This window comes from Xenopus tropicalis, chromosome 5, assembly GCF_000004195.4.
Source record: "Xenopus tropicalis strain Nigerian chromosome 5, UCB_Xtro_10.0, whole genome shotgun sequence".
NCBI lineage: Eukaryota > Metazoa > Chordata > Amphibia > Anura > Pipidae > Xenopus > Xenopus tropicalis.
In genome coordinates this window covers 135,260,010-135,277,846 of record NC_030681.2, presented here as the reverse complement: position 1 = coordinate 135,277,846, position 17,837 = coordinate 135,260,010, and the positions used below count along the sequence as shown (strand labels likewise).

General features: G+C 41.2%; 1 protein-coding gene across 1 annotated transcript; it reads left to right on the top strand.

The window, feature by feature from the left end:
* Positions 1–1,364: 1,364 nt before the first annotated feature.
* MGC146443 (uncharacterized protein mgc146443) lies at positions 1,365–8,381 on the top strand. Its single transcript, NM_001078886.1, has 7 exons — positions 1,365–1,520; positions 3,977–4,098; positions 5,119–5,218; positions 5,971–6,025; positions 6,145–6,229; positions 7,360–7,484; positions 7,891–8,381. Exons 1-7 carry the CDS (start codon positions 1,471–1,473, stop codon positions 7,966–7,968), a joined length of 615 nt encoding a protein of 204 aa, NP_001072354.1. The 5' UTR covers positions 1,365–1,470; the 3' UTR covers positions 7,969–8,381.
* The last annotated feature ends 9,456 nt before the right edge of the window (positions 8,382–17,837 follow it).

Sequence of the window (17,837 nt, the reverse complement as noted above, 5' to 3'; positions counted from 1 at the left end):
ATCAATGTAGCAGAAGTAAATGGTACAGGATGTAAAAATTCCTCCTCTAATTTGGTCATAAATAGATTTGCATATTGTGGTGCAAAACAACTACCCACGGCACAGCCTATTTGATGTCCAACTGGAAATGCATTTTGTGTCAGGGTGAAGTGCATAATTTGTAGGATTGGTTCAGTAGGTAAGCTCTGTTGTTGTAAGTACAATTGATTCCTTTAGAATGGGGGATGTTAGTGTACAGAACCATTGTGGCTAAGATGGATCCATTGGGTATAGAACCTAAAGGTGGCCATACATGGGCAGATTTCATCTGCTGATTCAAGTCTTTTAGACTAATTTTAGGCCGCAAGTTTATTAAAGAGGTCCATGGTGTCTTGAATGTAGCTGGGTTTATTGCAGACAAGTGGTTTTCAACCCATCCAAAGCCTACCTCTTCCTGACATTGTAGGCCACAATGGACGCTGAGGCTCTGTACACCTACATCCCCCATTCTTATGGAATCCAGGCAACAGGGATAGAAGTTTTATGGCAAGTTATAATTATGGCTAATAATACCCTGATACTGCTAGGGGGTTGTGAGATCTGTGCCCAATCTACATACTTTAAAAGACTTCTTTACACTTGACTCAGGACTTCCGTCACCTGACAACTAGGTGTTAATTACATTAACCCTACCCTTAAAGAGAAACTGACAGCAGAAATAAAACCATTTTTTACATCTATCATAACATTGTCTTTGCATGCTATTTATCATTTTGCCTTGAAAGTATGTGCCCGATGCTTTTACATAAACTCTGATCCCCCATGTTCCTCTATGAGGAGGCAAAAAAAAAAAATCTCACAGTGTAGGGTACAGCTAAATGTAACAACACTTTCAGGGACCGTCCTCTCATATAGGAGGTTAATTACTACTTCTTTTTCATGTACCAAGGGGTTAGGGATGGAATATTTTGGCCTGGCTGCTCCATATGCCCACTCCATGGCACTATGCCCCTAATAGGGTTGCCACCTCTATCTAACCAGTGACCTGCCAGCACTCTCTAGTCTAGACTACTAACTTTCCTGTCAGCAAGGCTGCCTGGAGCCCCAATCTGATGGGAAATTGTAACAAAGTGCAGGGATGGGCAATGTGCCACTGACCCAGCACAGATAACATGTGGGGACAATTATCTGTAGTACATGTACAGCAACTCATTTTTCAGTCAGATGAAGCAGTTTTACTGTGAACTCATGTAATATCTGTGATTGGAATAAGGATCACTATTATAATACAGAGCGCAGGGTTAATAAGGGACGTTTTGTCACAACCTGGCACCAGTTTTTTATGACTAAAGTGGCGCGCAGTGCACCCCCTAAGCTCCGCCCATCCCATAGGCCCCACCCAGGCTGTGCCCCACCTAAACTAGTGCGCACTTCACTTCTCTCTCAGTGTGAGATACGCCTTTGAGTTGGTCGGATCGCTAATTTGACGCAATGCCATACGGGGTGCGCAGAGGCCGCCAGGCCGGAGTCTACAATACATGGTAAGGAGATGTTACAGTGATGAGTGTCTGAGCCCCACCTCCTGCGTATTTTTACTCCGGTGTCCGCCTTTACACTAGGCATTGGCGCAGTACTAATTGCGATTGGGAGTCTCTCTCTGCCCTGAGGGCAACTTCAGGGCAATGTCAGCCGCCGCAGAAACGCATCTCCCATAACTTTTGGTTTGCGTATTCAACTTTCAGCCCGTCTTTCTTAAAGATGGTAAATGGTTACTTAATCATTGCGCACATATGAGCTCTATACTTTATATAAGGGTGGGGATATGCTGACCTGCCTTTATATGGGTTAATGCGCCATAACCTCGGAATAACGGGTCTAGGGAGGCACTAGGCTCAAATAAGTACGCGGGAACTAGACGCGCAGTGGGCGGGGCAGGGTGTGGCACTGGCGTCGTGTGAAAGCGGGAAAGATGCTGAAGTATGTTATAGGAACAACAATATTTTGAAGACATATATATATAAACCTAATAACCATTTTCTAGGGTGTTGTGAATGTGTAGTTGAACATTAATGAACACAACCATCCTAATATATTATATATATCTATCTTGGGCTAAGGACCCAGAGAGTGCCAAAATGGCTTTCCACCAGTAACAATAGGAAAAGCCCTGGTGGAAAGCACTTGGCATTGCTGCGGTTTTCCAAACTCACGCTGGTTATCTGCAGGAGTAAACTTTGTGTGACTTGGGAATGCCAAAGTGATGAGAAGGGCTTTGCACCAGTGATTCCCTTTGTTGCCGATGGGAAGCCATTTCGGAGCGGTTTGTCCCTTGGACCGATTCGGCAGCTAATTGGCCCTTGTATGGGCAGAACAGAACCGATATCTGGCCTGAAATTGGCCAAATCTCGATCGGCCAGGTTAGAAAATCCAGTCGGATCGGGGACCGCATCGGCTCGTTGATGCAGTCCCCGAACCGACTGCCCCATAACCACAAATGTAATCCGATCGTTTGGCCCCAGGGCCAAACGATTGGATTATTTTTTTTTAAGTTACTTTCTACCCGATATCGCCCACCCGTAGGTGGGGATATCGGGTGAAGATCCGCTCGCTTGGCGACATCGCCAATCGAGCGGATCTTATAGTGTATGGGCACCTTTAGTCGCTTGCGATAGCAGTGATCTGTCTGTCGCGGGGGACTGAACCACCCCCTGGGTCCTTAGCCTTAAGGTGGCCATACACGTGGTGATCTGACGATGTTTCGTACGACCATCGGTCGCACGAAACATCGTAAGATCCACCACACACCATTCAGGGCTGAATCGGCAGGTAAGGAGGTAGAAACAGTAGGATTTCTACCTCCTTCTGCCGATTCAGATCTGAAGGGAGAATTTTGGTCAGGCGCCTTCTATGGCCCGCGACAACAAAGATTTGTCGCACGGCGACTAATCTCCCCGTGTGTCACTGCCCTTAGGGTGAAGACACACTGAGCAACTAGTAGCTACTTTTTCATGGCTATTTAACTCCAGAAAATACCCTGGCATAGATTATACTGAGAATCACTTCTAAAACACACGTAGAGACAATTATCAGTAAATTATTAGCATTGTCTATTTTAGTAGCCGTGACAAGTAGCTTTGAGTGTCTTCACCGTAAGGCTAATGTCCCTACTCATCACTTCATCTTTCCATCTGTGACTTCTGTTGTTGCCGGTGGAAAGGTATTTTGGAGTGTTCAGTCACCCGCAGTAGCAGAGATCTATCACGGGTGACTAAAGGTGGCCATACATAAAGGTGGTCCTTTAGACCGATTTGGTAGCCTACGGGTGAAGACACACAGAGCTACTAGTAGCAGCTACTTGTCATGGCTACTAAAATAGACAATGCTGATCATTTACTAGTAGTTGTCTCTATGTGTGTTAAGCAAAGGCCGTTCTCAGTGTTATCTATGGCAGGGGATTTTCTGGCTTTTAGTAACCGTAGCTGCTACTAAGTAGCTCCATGTGTCTTCAACCTGTTCATTTCAACTTCTACAATGACCCTAGCAAACAGGTTTGAATGAGAGATGGGTAAGAGCGGTTATATAGGAGATAGCTGAAATATGTGTAATTGGGTACAAAACTGGGATAAAGAATAATCCTTTAAGTACAACTCTTACAAAGCGCAGCTTCTGCCAATTTTGCTTGTGCCTGGCTCAAGTCTGCTGCAGGTAGTCCCTGTGCTTTGTATTGAATTAACTTCCAAATGTAGCATTTCCCAGAGATGTCGGAGCACACAGTATCATCTTATAGAAGAGCACTGCAGTATGTTATTAGATGGGAGGAGGGTGATACAGCACTTAATGGCAGATATTTGTGTTGGGAGTGAATTGCTAAAAATGTGTCACAGTAAAGGCAAAGACAGACAGGGCAATTAGTTGCTGCTCTAAATCCCACATTACATATAGAGATATTATATAAAGTACGTGGGTCCTATATAAGCCCCTTCAAAACTTCTTCTAGGGAGGAATGCAAAGAACAAGTGGATCGCTATCCCAATGCAAGTTTTAAGAAACTTCCAACACATAGCGAAGCAAGGAACTATGTAAGGAGCCACGAGACAAGCTCTCCTTATTCCTCTGCAGGTGAGTCTGTGTGTGCAGGGAAGGTTGGTATGCAAACTGTGTATATAATTTCAAATCATATAAATAAGAAATATAATATAAATAATAATAACATAAAAAGCTTATTTGTGTTTGGGTGGCCTTTAAGGGGACACTGGAGCTGGGATTATTCATGATGTATATAGTTGCAAGTACATGTATAGGACCTGTTATCCAGAATGTTTGGGTTCTGGGGTTTTAATTTCAGTTAAAGTACATATATTAATTTTGATTTGATTTTAATGAATTTGCACATTTATTGCTTTGATCAGTGTGTTTATTCATCAGAATATGGTTCCGGCAGTCAAAGTTAAATCTAGTGGCCGCAGAACCACCCAACAAGAGACGTAGGGTGTGTTTTGAACCTTGTCTTATCTTGCTACACTTAGGAAACAATTTTTTTGTGCAGAATTTCTGCAAAAAAAGGCAACCTTTGGTTCCCCAATTGCATTTTACCATGTTTCTTCATGATATGTTGCCGCAATTTAATGCAAATGTGATTAACACATACATTGATTATAAAAATGCACAAACTTTTGGGGGTTTAATTGTGAAAAGTTGCATTTATATAATTTAGTCCTTCTGTAGGAACATTGTCAGAAATAGCAGTGGGGCTGTTGGGTGCCATCTTGCACTTCTTAATTATTTCTTCCAAGCAATTGCTGCCTATCAGCATGACAGTTGAAGACAGGGCCAGAATCACTGTAACTTTACATTCTCCTGGTGTTAGATCTTGAGCTGTTCTGGTGCTGGTGTAGTTCTCCTTTAACTTTACTGTTAGCACATGGTTCCTTTTGTACCCTGCAGTAATTCCAGTACTCCCCCCCCACACACATGGCTGGAACATGAGCAGCAGTCATTTCTGGCCATAGATCATTGTGGTTATTGCAGGGCTTTACTGTTTGGTGGTTGTCACCAATTTTCCTGCTGTAAAACCATTGGCTTGCTTATATGGTTCTGCTGGCCTAAACTGTGGATTTATGGTGCTGGTGTTTCCCACAGGACGTTCAGCGCAGGTGTACACAGATGGCTGCTGCTCCAGGAATGGTCAATATGGTGCAAATGGCGGCATTGGGGTTTATTGGGGTCCTGGCGATTCAAGGTATGTTTGCTAGCCCTTCATGAATCCTGTCTCTTGCATTTCAGCATTATATTAGTCAGCTGTTAGTGAATCTAGTGGATCATACCACCAAGAGAGAATAAATGGAAAAGGTTGAAGGAATTCTGAGGGGGTGTTATATTTTTGCTACACCTGATGCCAAATGGTTATTTTGATTTCCAAACTGCCATACATGGGGGTATCCCAATAGTTTTATTTGAATGATTAATAACAACATTAAAGGGGTTGTTCACTTTTAAGATAACTTATAGAATTATCTTAAAATATCCTATCCTATCTTAGAATATCCTATTCCTAGCAGCTTTGCAGGAATATTTTTTTAATTAATTTGCCTTTCTCTGCTACATCTTGCAGCTTTCAAAAACGGGTCATTGACCCTGGCAGTCAAAGAAACATTTGCTCTTGGAGCTTCCAATTTTATTGTTACTTTTTATCGCTTATATTTATACTCCGTCCCTCTCCTATTCACATTCCTGTCTCTCATTCAAACCACTGCCTGGTTGCTAAGCTATACAAGACCATAGCAACCATATAGCTGGTAAAATGTCAAAATGGAGAGCTGCTAAAAAAAAAAGCCCCCCAAAAAACCACAAAAAATTAAAATATCAATATCTCTCAAAAAATCTCTCTGCTATGATGTCTTGCCAGCTAAGAATGGTCTTCCCTTCCCCCCCCCCCTTCAGCATGCATTCACTGATACCTTTGTTAATATACATTTTGTTCTTTTTTCACAGAAATGTTTCTGCTAAGCTTGAAGGAAGGCAAACCAACCAACGTGCTGAAATTGAGGTAAACATTTGTTAATGAAATAATTTGTCAGGTATTTTGTTTTCCCAACTCTCCCCCCTCCACAATGGATAGTCACATTTAATTGTAATTGATTAATTGTAATGATCATCTTTACCAAGGCTGCCCGCACTGCGGTGAAACAAGCCAGGGATGACAATATCACCAGTCTTCAAATAAATACTGACAGCAAGTTCACTATAAATGGTAAGCTTTCATACTGGCACTTGTGTATTTAAATTCTGTTTTTGTTCACATAAAATTAGAAATCAACTTAAATCTATGTGCATGATTTGTCAGGTAATTTAAAATTTACAGAGATACTGAGATACTGTCATGATTTTTATGGTGTAATTTTTATTTCTAAATTACACAGTTTACATAGAAAATAATTCACTCTACCATTTAAAATTGTATTATTGAACCAACAAATGTATTTTTTAGCTGTAATATAGGTGTGTAGGTGCCATCTCAGTGCATTGTGCCTGAGTCTGAGCTGAGCCAGCTCTACACATTAGAACTGCTTTCAGGTAACCTATTGTTTCTCCTACTCCCATGTAACTGGAGGAGCCCCAAGCTGGACTTGGATTTCTTACTATTGAGTGCTATTCTGATACCTAGTGGGAGCTGCCATCTTGCTCCCTTCCCATTGTTCTGCTGATTGGCTGCTGGGAGGGTGGTGATATCACTCCCAACTTGCAGCGCAGCAGTAAAGTGTTACTGAAGTTTATCAGAGCACAAGTCACATGGCTGTGGCACCCTGGGAATATGGCTAGCTCCATGTGAAATTTCAAAAAATTCAAAAACAGATTTCAATGCAGATTCTGCTGGAGAAGTTCTATCAACTGATGTGTTTTGAAGAAAAACATGTTTGCCATGACAGTATCCCTTTAAGTTTTAGTGCCTGACGTGTGAGCCAACCACAAAAGAAACAGATTATAAGCTTGATAAAATAATTCTTGGGTTTTCTGGCGGCACGTTGCTTGCATTTGGTGCTTCATTGTGCCCCCTTTAGTACAACCTACAATAGAAAATGAAATCTCCGTTAACTCCTGCATTCCTGTGTGATGGAACTCAAAACATCTTAAACACTATGGGGCAGTTACATAAACAGAAGATTTCAATTAAAGGTCATCATTTATTTTCCAAATATCAATTTAGAACAAGTCAAATTAATTTGTTCTGAATTGATTGGATGTTACTGATATCAACATGAAGAGCAAGGTCAATTTGATTGTTTTAAGAATTTCCAGTAAATATTAAATGCCTGTGGGACTCTCCATTCGATATTTATAAGTAATAGCCCCTATAACATGAACATTTTTTGCTCTGATCAGGTATGACACAGTGGGTGCCAAAGTGGAAGGAAAATGGTTGGAAAACCGTTGATGGTAGAGATGTTATCAACAAGCAGGACTTCCAGAAGCTTGATAAAGCATGTGAAAACATGGACATTAGATGGGTATGAATAGCTGCAAAAAAAAAGATAAAGATTATTGTTTAGATTTTTTGTTTTGAATTTAAAGAATGATGGATTGGATAATAGAATTAAGTTGAATAATAGCCTCGCAGACCAGATATATATATATATAATGCTGTAAAAAAGGCAACTAAATCAAAAACTAAGAAAAATGAATGAAGACCAGCTGATCCACAGATAGCCCAAACCCTTTAAACCTCTTTGTAACAAATAGGCCATGCATCTTTTTGAATTAGAAACACAGTAGAAGAGATAAAAGAGTGTATGGGCCTTTGATAAAAAGAAATTAGCACCTCCAGTTTCGAGATTTATGATATAGTTTCCCTGATGTTGCTTGAAAATGATGGAATGATTTTCTTACCTGCACCCTTTCTATGTTTCATTACAGAACTATGTCCCAGGACACTCTGGCAGTGTGGGCAATGACAGGGCGGATCAACTGGCTAAAGCAGGCTCCAGAAAATAAAGAGAAGAAGCTTAGGCACTAGGCACCTAACCAGCCTTATTCTACATGCATATTGTTGTTTATCTACAGACCTAGTTAGGTCGGCTGTTAATAATATTCCTGTTACAACCTGCCACCTTATATTTGTGCTTAGAAGCTTGGCCAGTTGGCCTTCCCCTTATGTGACAGGCATCTAAAGTTGCTGCTGAGGGTTGCCAGTGCCTTAACCTGTTAGCATTGTTATGTTTGTCAGATGTGCGGTGGTATAACCACCTGGGCATGACCCTAAGTGAGGAAAGTGTTAATGCGTGGTTAAAAATGTAGGCTAATAGTGCATATGTTCTGTTTGATTGATTATTGACTTGCTATATTGTAATCTGAAGTTTCTCTGAAATAAGTAAGTGGTGCCTGTAAATAAATTCCTTTGTTCCTTTCTTCCTTTTAGTGTTTAATAGCAGGAATTTGCCAAAATAACCATAAGATAAAAAAAAAAAACCAAAATGCAAAAGAATGAAGAAAGGTTGATGTTAGCTGGGGTAATAACTGCAACAGAGAAAAGCTTGGGCACTACACACAGCAGTTGGGATGCTCGTAGAAAAACTCTTTATTTCTTGTGTGTTCATTCTTTATTAGCCCTACCTGTCAATGTAGTAATATCTGGGGGTGTGATATGTCTCATACAGTTGCTTATTAGCAAAGCAGTTTGTCACCGTGTAACAAAACCCAATGTTTTCAAGTGTGTTGTCTGCAAGTATAGGTAGAAAATTATACACAACACTGTTCATGGCATTGTGATATCACTTTTGGCCTAGCGTGAAGCAGTGTCCTTCCTCCACTGATGCAGCTTATGAGGTCTGCTGGTGTACCCATAAGTTTGGCCAAGAAAGTAGAGCAGGTGGAGGGTCAAAACAGGGACCCTCTGAGATATATAACTGACACTGGGCTGTCATTTTTGGTTAAATCAGATCTTGGATTCATTCCTGTGACACACACAGGGCACAACTGTAGTATTTAGCTCAATAACTTCAGTACATTCTGAGCCGCTAGAGGGCACTATGTCACTGATTTCTCATTGCCTCTTTCTATCTCATTTTGATTTAAATACTATAATGTGGGATTATGGTCAGGATGAGATTATTGGATATGTTATATACCCAGTTTGATAACAAAATACTGGCGACAAATAGAGATTTGATAGATTCACAAAAATTGTAATTTCTAGTCCATTTAATAGAGGTTGGCAGGTACTGGTGCAGATCAGCTTGCTCAGGAGAGGTGGGTATGATGGGGGTATTACAAGTTGCCCTTATCTTAATGCCAGCCTTGCTATTAGACACCCTTCATGGTGCTAGCTTTGGCTGGAGTGACACTGTACTGTACTCGTTCATACGCTGCTGGTGCATGCTTTTGCTGGGAACAAACATTCCCCAGGAACGTACTTCAATGACTCCATGATATATTTGCACCACACAGGCCAAGAACTTAGCAACTTTCATGGTGACAAAATGACGGCATTTTTCTAAATTTTTTTTTTTTTTTTGTCATACGGATCAGTTCAGTGTAAATATGAAATTGCATAAAATGGATAGACTGTGCAAAATAAAAAATATTTGCAATATAGTTAGGCAAAAATGTAATCTATAAAGGCTGGAGTGGGCAGATGTCTAACATAATAGCCAGAACACTCCTGCTTTCAGTTCTCTAAGCTGTTAGTCAGTGACATTAGGTGGGGGCACATGGGACATAACTGTCAGTTAGTTTGTGAGCACGCAGGCCAGATTCAAATGCAAACTAAGTAAACAGTTATGTCCCATATGCCCCCCACCCTCAAGTTACTGACTGCTAACAGCTTAGAGAGCTGTAAAGGAGGAAGTAGTGTTGTGGCTATAATGTTAGACATCTGCTAACTCCAGCCTTTATAGATTACTGTTTTACCTAACTAACTATATTGAAAACATTTTTTATTTTGCACAGTCTGTCAATTTTACCCAGTTTCATTTTTACACTGAACTGCTCCCTATGGGATCCTGCTGTATTAACACTGACATGATAGTTGTGGTTATAAGCCAGTTCCATGTTGTTCCAGAACCTGCCACACAGATGCTGACAAGATGGTCAGAAACTGCATGCCAATTTCCTCTTCTGTTCAGCTACCATACTAAATAATGTGATTGTGTATGGAGCATAAACATGTAACTGACATCAAATGCCAAAAGGCTTTCTTTTGCCTTTCATGTGCCTTCTATATGTTGGCACTGTGGCTTCTGCTAAGCAGTTGGTAGGAGACCACTTACAGCAGAATATCAGTCTTGGGCAGCTGAATCATCATTTTATCATTCATAGAGTTTACTTAGGTTAGAGAATAATGTCACATGTAAAGGCATAATGTACTGTGTATGAAATCATGCTTAATTCATGGAAGAGCACATTTTTCCTGTGTCTGACTTGGTGGCAGCTGAAGCCTACAGCACGAGTAGCAGTAAAGTCCAACGAGTTCAACCCCTCCAAATCACCCCCCGTGCATATATATACACACACTCATACCAACCTAGCTATACACTCACATATACAAACTACAGTATAAATACCAGTACCTATACTAAGGGGCACATTTATCATATTCCCAGAATCAAACTTAGCACTAAAAATCGTGCATTATTACTCTAAAACACTATTTTTTATATTTGTCAAGCGTAAAAACCACTGGATTACAAAAATAGCCAAACTAAGAAAAAATCAATCAAAATAAGTCAAATTAGTATATAAGTATTGCAGACTCAGCCATCTAGTGGCCAAAAAGAGGGAAATATTACAATGTTTAAAGATTAAATGATGATTTTGAAGTATTCGATTCATGGTTTTCTTGCGTTCATGCTGTTCATATTCAGATATTTTAATAAGTAAAAAGCATACTTTTTAAAAACAGTTTAGTGGAGGTTGAAAAAACTAAAATAACACAAATCGTATATTCTGATAATTATGCCAAAAGTCAATCTTGAGTTTACAATACCCTTTGAAATTATGCTTGTTCAAGAAATTGCCAGGCCTAGCCACTCTTAAAGGGGTTGTTCACCTTTGAGTTAACGTTTAGTATGATGTAGAGCAGGGGTACCCAGAGATTGTCACCCTGTGATCTACTCTTGCCTCCTGGCCGCCATCATGAGATCTACTTTAATACAATTGTTGATATTTAATACCTAAATACACATAGCAATATATATATATATATATATATAAATGCAGTGTCAAATTCACATTTCATGCCCACATAACATACAAGTGTCAACACAGCAGTATGGCTGCAGTCAAAAGCTCTGTTATGTTGGGGAAAAAAAGAAGTGGTGGGATGTCATCCTGCCTTGTGGTCTACCAAAAACTTTAAAGTGATCTACTGGTAGACCCCGATCTACCTCTTGGGTACCCCTGATGTAGAGAGTAATATTTGGAGACAATTTGCAATTGGTCTTCATTTTTTATTTGTAGTTTTTTCATTATTTCAGGTTTTGTTTAGCAGCTCTGCGGTATTTCAGCAGCTATCTGGTTGCTAGGGTCCAAATGACCTTAGTGGCCAGGAAGCAGTTTAAATGAGAGGATGGTAAATGAGAAGGAGAGGACTTAAATAGAAAAACAAGTTACCAGAAGTTACAATATAAACTAGAAAGGGAAGTTTGAGAACAAACTTCATGTTGGGTTGAAAAACGTGAAGTCACTGAATGAAATCTGATCTGTTGGCTCCGCCCATTTTTTCTAACCTTGGACCCACAGTTATACAGTAAAAACCACTGTGCAAAGTTTGGGGACCCTGGTTTTAATAGTGTCTGAATGGCAGCAATTTAAATTTCCCCACTGCAGTTACCCAGTGACTAACTCAGACCCTGGGATTAATTTAAGTTAGAGAACGGCAGCAGTTTAAATTTAAACCAATAAAAGTCAATAGGTAAATTGTGATTGGTGAGTGTGCCTTGAGTAACCTTGAGTCGAAGTCACACAGTGACAAACAGTGGGCACCCTGGCGTAAATAGTGTGAGAATGGCAGCATTCTAAATTTAAACCAATAAAATTCAATGGATTAAATCTGAATGGCTGTTAGTGGCCCAACCCACTTTTCCTATTTTTGAACTGCAGTTCCCCAGTGACCAACTTTGCAAAGTTTGGGGACTCAGGCATAAAAATTGTGAGACTGACAGTATTTTACACTTCACCATTGAAAGTAAATGGGTGAAATGTGATTGGCTGTTGGTGGCTCTTCCCACTTTTTCTAACTTTGAACTGCAAATACTCAGTGACTTTGCAAAGTGTAACAACCCTGGAATTAATACCTAAATAAAGGCATCAGTTTAAATATAAACCAATGAAATTTAATGATTTAATGGGTGGAAATGGATTGGCTGTTGGTGGCTCCACCCACTTTTTTTAACCCTGAATATGTAGTCAGCCAGTGACTGTGCAAAGTTTGGGAACCCTGACATAAATAGTGTGAGAAAGGCAGCATTTTAAATTTAAACCAAAAAAATTCAATAGGTGAAGTCTGATTGGCTGTTGGTGGCTCCACCCACTTTTTAAAACCTAAAAATGCAGTCCCGTGGTGTTAATACTGTGAGAATGGCAGCAGATTGAATTTCCCCATTGAAAATCAATAGCTAAAATTTGATTGGCTGCTGGTGGCTTCACCCACCTTCTAACTCTGAACCACAGTTACCTGGTGACTAGCTCTGTAAAGTTTGGGGACCTTAGTATAAACATTTAAAGAATGGCAGCAGTTTAAATTTAAAAATATGTCTAAGTCTATAGGTGAAATCTGATTGGCTGTTGTTGGCCCTGCCCACTTTTCTAAACTTGGAACATAGTCACCTAGTGACAAACTGTGCAAAGTTTGGGGACCCTGACAATAAACATGTAAGAATGACAGCAGTTAAAATTTCCCCACTGATAACAATGAAAGAATTGTGATTGGCTTTTGGTGGGCCCGCCCACTTTTTCTAACCCTAAATACGAAGTCACCCAGTGACTGACTGTGCAAAATTTGGGGACCCTGGTGTTAATACTGTGAGAATGGCAGCAGGTTGAATTTCCCCATTGAAAGTCAATAGGAAAAATCTGATTGGCTGTTCACAGCTCCGCCCACTTTTGGGCATCCAACAATCATCGTATTTTCATTCAGGCTGACCCCATGACTATGTGATTCAAGTTTGGGGAGTGTCGCCTCAAAGCTGTAAGATTGGCAGCAGTTTCAATTTCCCCATAAAAGTCAATAGGTGAAATTTGATTGGCTGTTGTTGGCCCCTCCCACTTTGGGGTCATCCACCAATGTGGCTGTTTTAATTGGGGTGACTCCATTATTATGTTGTTCAAGTTTGGGGACTGTAGCTTTAAAGCTGTAAGTGTGGCAGCAGTTTGAAAATCTTCCCTGTCAAAGTCAATGGGAAAATTGGGGGGTTCGGAGCGGCGCCACAAAAAGACGGGGGGCGGGATCACTTAGAAAAGCACAAGCGACCTGCTCCGCTATTGGGCGAAGAAGTGTGGGGAGTTTGGGTGTTGTACCCCTAAAACTGTAGGGGGAGTAGCTTTTAGAAAATGGGGGCGCTAAGAATAAGAAGCGGAAGAATAAGCTGAAGTGGAAAAACAGTATTTTGGGGTTTTTCAACCCAAAACAATAAACAAAGAGTTGGGAAAATAAAATGGGATGTAATTCTGTGTAATACACATATTCCACTCAGGGACTGTATGTCAGCTAGGGTTAGGTTCTATAAAATAATGAAATAGGGTAGCAAACATGTTACTCCTAAACTGATAGAGAGATAAAGAGAGACAGACTGAGAGAGACAGAGACTGATAGACAGACAGACAGACATAAATAGACATAAACAGACACAGAAAGACATAGATTGACATATACAGACTCAGACAAACATATACAGACATAGACAGACAGACACAGACTGAAAGACGTATATAAACTGAGAGCAAGATCCCTTGGGCCGTACAGTGGCTCAGTGCCTAGCACTGCAGCCTTGCGCGCTGGAGACCTGAGTTCAGTTCCGAGCAGGACACTTCATGTTGCGTAGGAGTCTCTATGTCCTCCCCGTGCGGGCAGTGGGTTGCGCCCCCACAGCACAAAGACATAAGTTGCCAGTTACAGTTCCGGGAGTTGGCCGCTCCCAAGTTTTTTATGAAGTGCAGTCAGAGAGTAGTTATGTCACATATTAAAGCCAAGCGCCTTAAGTCATTAGATCCATTGCAATTTACCCATTGCTCCAATGCATCTACGGTGGAGGCCAATATTGCTGCTCTCCATCTTTCTTTGTCTCATTTGGACAAAACAAAATACTTATGTAAGGATGTTGTTTATTGGCTTTAGTTCTGCTAAAGCAGCCATTTTCTCACACACACACTAAAGCAGAGCCATTTTCTGAGCCAGCCTCATTCTCACACACACAGCATCATGTGACCAGGCTGGGGCTCAGAGAAGATAGAAGGGAACAAGTTTCAGGCTGCAGTAACTCCCAGAGAGACAGCCAGTCATCTCAGTCATCAGGAGAGAGACCCAGAATCAGCACAAGCTGAGATCTTAAACACCACTGGCGACCTGGGGCACTTGTACTTGCCCTGTTTGAGGGGGAAATTGTGGGGGGCAAGTGACTCCCTTGTCCCTTACTGTGGATGCCAATGCTGCTGACAGTAAGAAACCATAAGAAATAAACAAAGAGTTGGGAAAATAGCAGAGGACATTATAGGCATATATCATTCCTGAGATTGTGGAATAGCTTCTTTCCCTATTCTGTGAGACTTATTAATACATAGCTGTTTTATATAATTAAAAAAAAATGGGATGTAATTCTGTGTAATACACATATTCCACTCAGGGACTGTATGTCAGTTGAAGTTCAGGTTGTATAAAGTAATAAAATAGGGTAGCAAAAGGGTTACTCATAAACTGATAGACAGAGAGAGATATAGACAAACTGAGAGAGAGACATAGACTGACTGACAGAGAGGCAAATTTATTTGCTCTTCATCTTTCTTTGTCTCATTTGGATAAAACAAAATACTTATGTAAGGATGCTGTTTACAGAAGGTAATTTGTAAGCACTGTAACACTCCTCCTTATTTATATTTTGAGGTATTTTTAAAAAAGGGAGAATTTGATGCTTCATTTTGCTCACATAGGCACAGTGGCTTAACAAGAATGCTTCGAACCCCTATGCTAGAAAACCTTAAGCTCCGCCCACTTTTTCTAACCTTGAACTGCAGTTACCTGGTGCCTTACTCTGCAAAGTTTGGGGACCCTGGTGTTATTACTGTGAGAATGGCAGCAGGTTGAATTTCCGCCAAGTCAATAGGTGAAATTTGATTAGCTGTTGTTGGCCCCTCCCACTTTGGGTCATCCAACAAATGTCGCTGTTTTATTATAAAACTGTAGCCTCACAGAGCAATAGTTTTTTGCCTGCTGGGGTCAATGACCCCCATTTGAAAGCTGGAAAGAGGCTCCAACCGGGCCCAAGGAAAGTCTCCCATAGGGCTCAATGGCACTCTGCAGCTCCAACCCGGCCCAAGGAAAGTCTCCCATAGGGCTCAATGGCACTCTGCAGCTCCAACCCGGCCCAAGGAAAGTCTCCCATAGGGCTCAATGACACTCTGCAGCTCCAACCCGGCCCAAGGAAAGCCTCCCATAGGGCTCAATGGCACCCTGCAGCTCCAACCCGGCCCAAGGAAAGTCTCCCATAGGGCTCAATGGCACTCTGCAGCTCCAACCTGGCCCAAGGAAAGTCTCCCATAGGGCTCAATGGCACTCTGCAGCTCCAACCTGGCCCAAGGAAAGTCTCCCATAGGGCTCAATGGCACCCTGCAGCTCCAACCCGGCCCAAGGAAAGTCTCCCATAGGGCTCAATGGCACTCTGCAGCTCCAACCCGGCCCAAGGAAAGTCTCCCATAGGGCTCAATGGCACTCTGCAGCTCCAACCCGGCCCAAGGAAAGTCTCCCATAGGGCTCAATGGCACTCTGCAGCTCCAACCCGGCCCAAGGAAAGTCTCCCATAGGGCTCAATGGCACTCTGCAGCTCCAACCCGGCCCAAGAAAAGCATCCCATAGGGCTCAATGGCACTCTGCAGCTCCAACCTGGAAAGTCTCCCATAGGGCTCAATGGCACTCTGCAGCTCCAACCTGGCCCAAGGAAAGTCTCCCATAGGGCTCAATGGCACTCTGCAGCTCCAACCTGGCCCAAGGAAAGTCTCCCATAGGGCTCAATGGCACTCTGCAGCTCCAACCCGGCCCAAGGAAAGTCTCCCATAGGGCTCAATGGCACTCTGCAGCTCCAACCCAGCCCAAGGAAAGTCTCCCATAGGGCTCAATGGCACTCTGCAGCTCCAACCCGGCCCAAGGAAAGTCTCCCATAGGGCTCAATGGCACTCTGCAGCTCCAACCCGGCCCAAGGAAAGTCTCCCATAGGGCTCAATGGCACTCTGCAGCTCCAACCTGGCCCAAGGAAAGTCTCCCATAGGGCTCAATGGCACTCTGCAGTTCCAACCCGGCCCAAGGAAAGTCTCCCATAGGGGAATCATTTAACCATTAAATAACCCCAATAGGATTGTTCTGCCTCCAATAAGCGGTAATTATATCTTAGTTGGGATCAAGTACAGGTACTGTTTTATTATTACAGAGAAAAGGGAATCATTTAACGATTAAATAAACCCAATAGGGCTGTTCTGCTCCCAATAAGGGGAAATTATATCTTAGTTGGGATCAATTACAGGTACTGTTTTATTACTACAGAGAAAATGTGAATTATTTGATTAAAATTAAGCCTATGGGAGATGGCCTTTCCGTAATAAGGAACTTTCTGGATAAAGGGTTTCCGGATAAGGGGGTCTGATACTTGTAATTAAAATACTATAAAAAAATAATGAAAACTAATTGCAAAGTTGCTAGGAATAGGGCATTCTATAACATACTAAAAGTTAACCACCACATTAAGTTACATATAAATATAAATGACACCAAAACTTATCCAATTTACATAACTTCTGCAAAAGCTTCCTAGAAACTTACATAACTTGCATATTAAGAAAAAGACAATGCAGAGAAGCTTGTCGGGCAGTAAGGAAAAACTATGTTGACCATCAATTATTATTATTATTATTAACATTTATAAAGCGCCAACATATTCCGCAGCGCTGTACAATAAGTGGGTTTCATACATTGGACATACAGAGTAACATATAAAGCAATCAATAACCGATACAAGAGGTGAAGAGAGCCCTGCCCAAAAGAGCTTACAGTCTACAAATGAATTATATATGAAATAATGATGATTTAAGGTTAATTCCACTGCCCCCATTAACTCACTGACTTGTTAGCACATTAATTATTAATTTTAACTATTTATATGACCTGCTTATTGTAGAGTATTAGCTGTTTATATTGGAATCTATTTACTTAATTATATAAGCCTCGTCTACATGAACTTTGGAAAACCGGACAGGTGGCAAACCTAGTCCCGAGCATTCTGGATAACAGGTCCTATATCTGTACTTGTACATATTTATATATAAATATATATATATATATATATCAGTCCTTGGAGTGTCTGCACTCTAATGCAAAAAATATGTATATCACGGGGTGCACAGTCAAATTTATTATAAACAAAAAATAATTCACAACTGGCACACCCTATACTTCCCTGAGAAAGGTCCTGTTGGGGACTGAAACGTCAGATTGTTTTTTGTGCAATGTGTTCACAATAAATTTGTGATTATTTGTATAGGGTTTGCCAGTCGTTAAGTATTTTTTGTATAGATATATATATATATGTACATTTTCTGTGTGCGTATGTATGTATATATGCATTATATATTTTTTTTAATGGTGGCAAGCTTGGTTATGGCCCGGG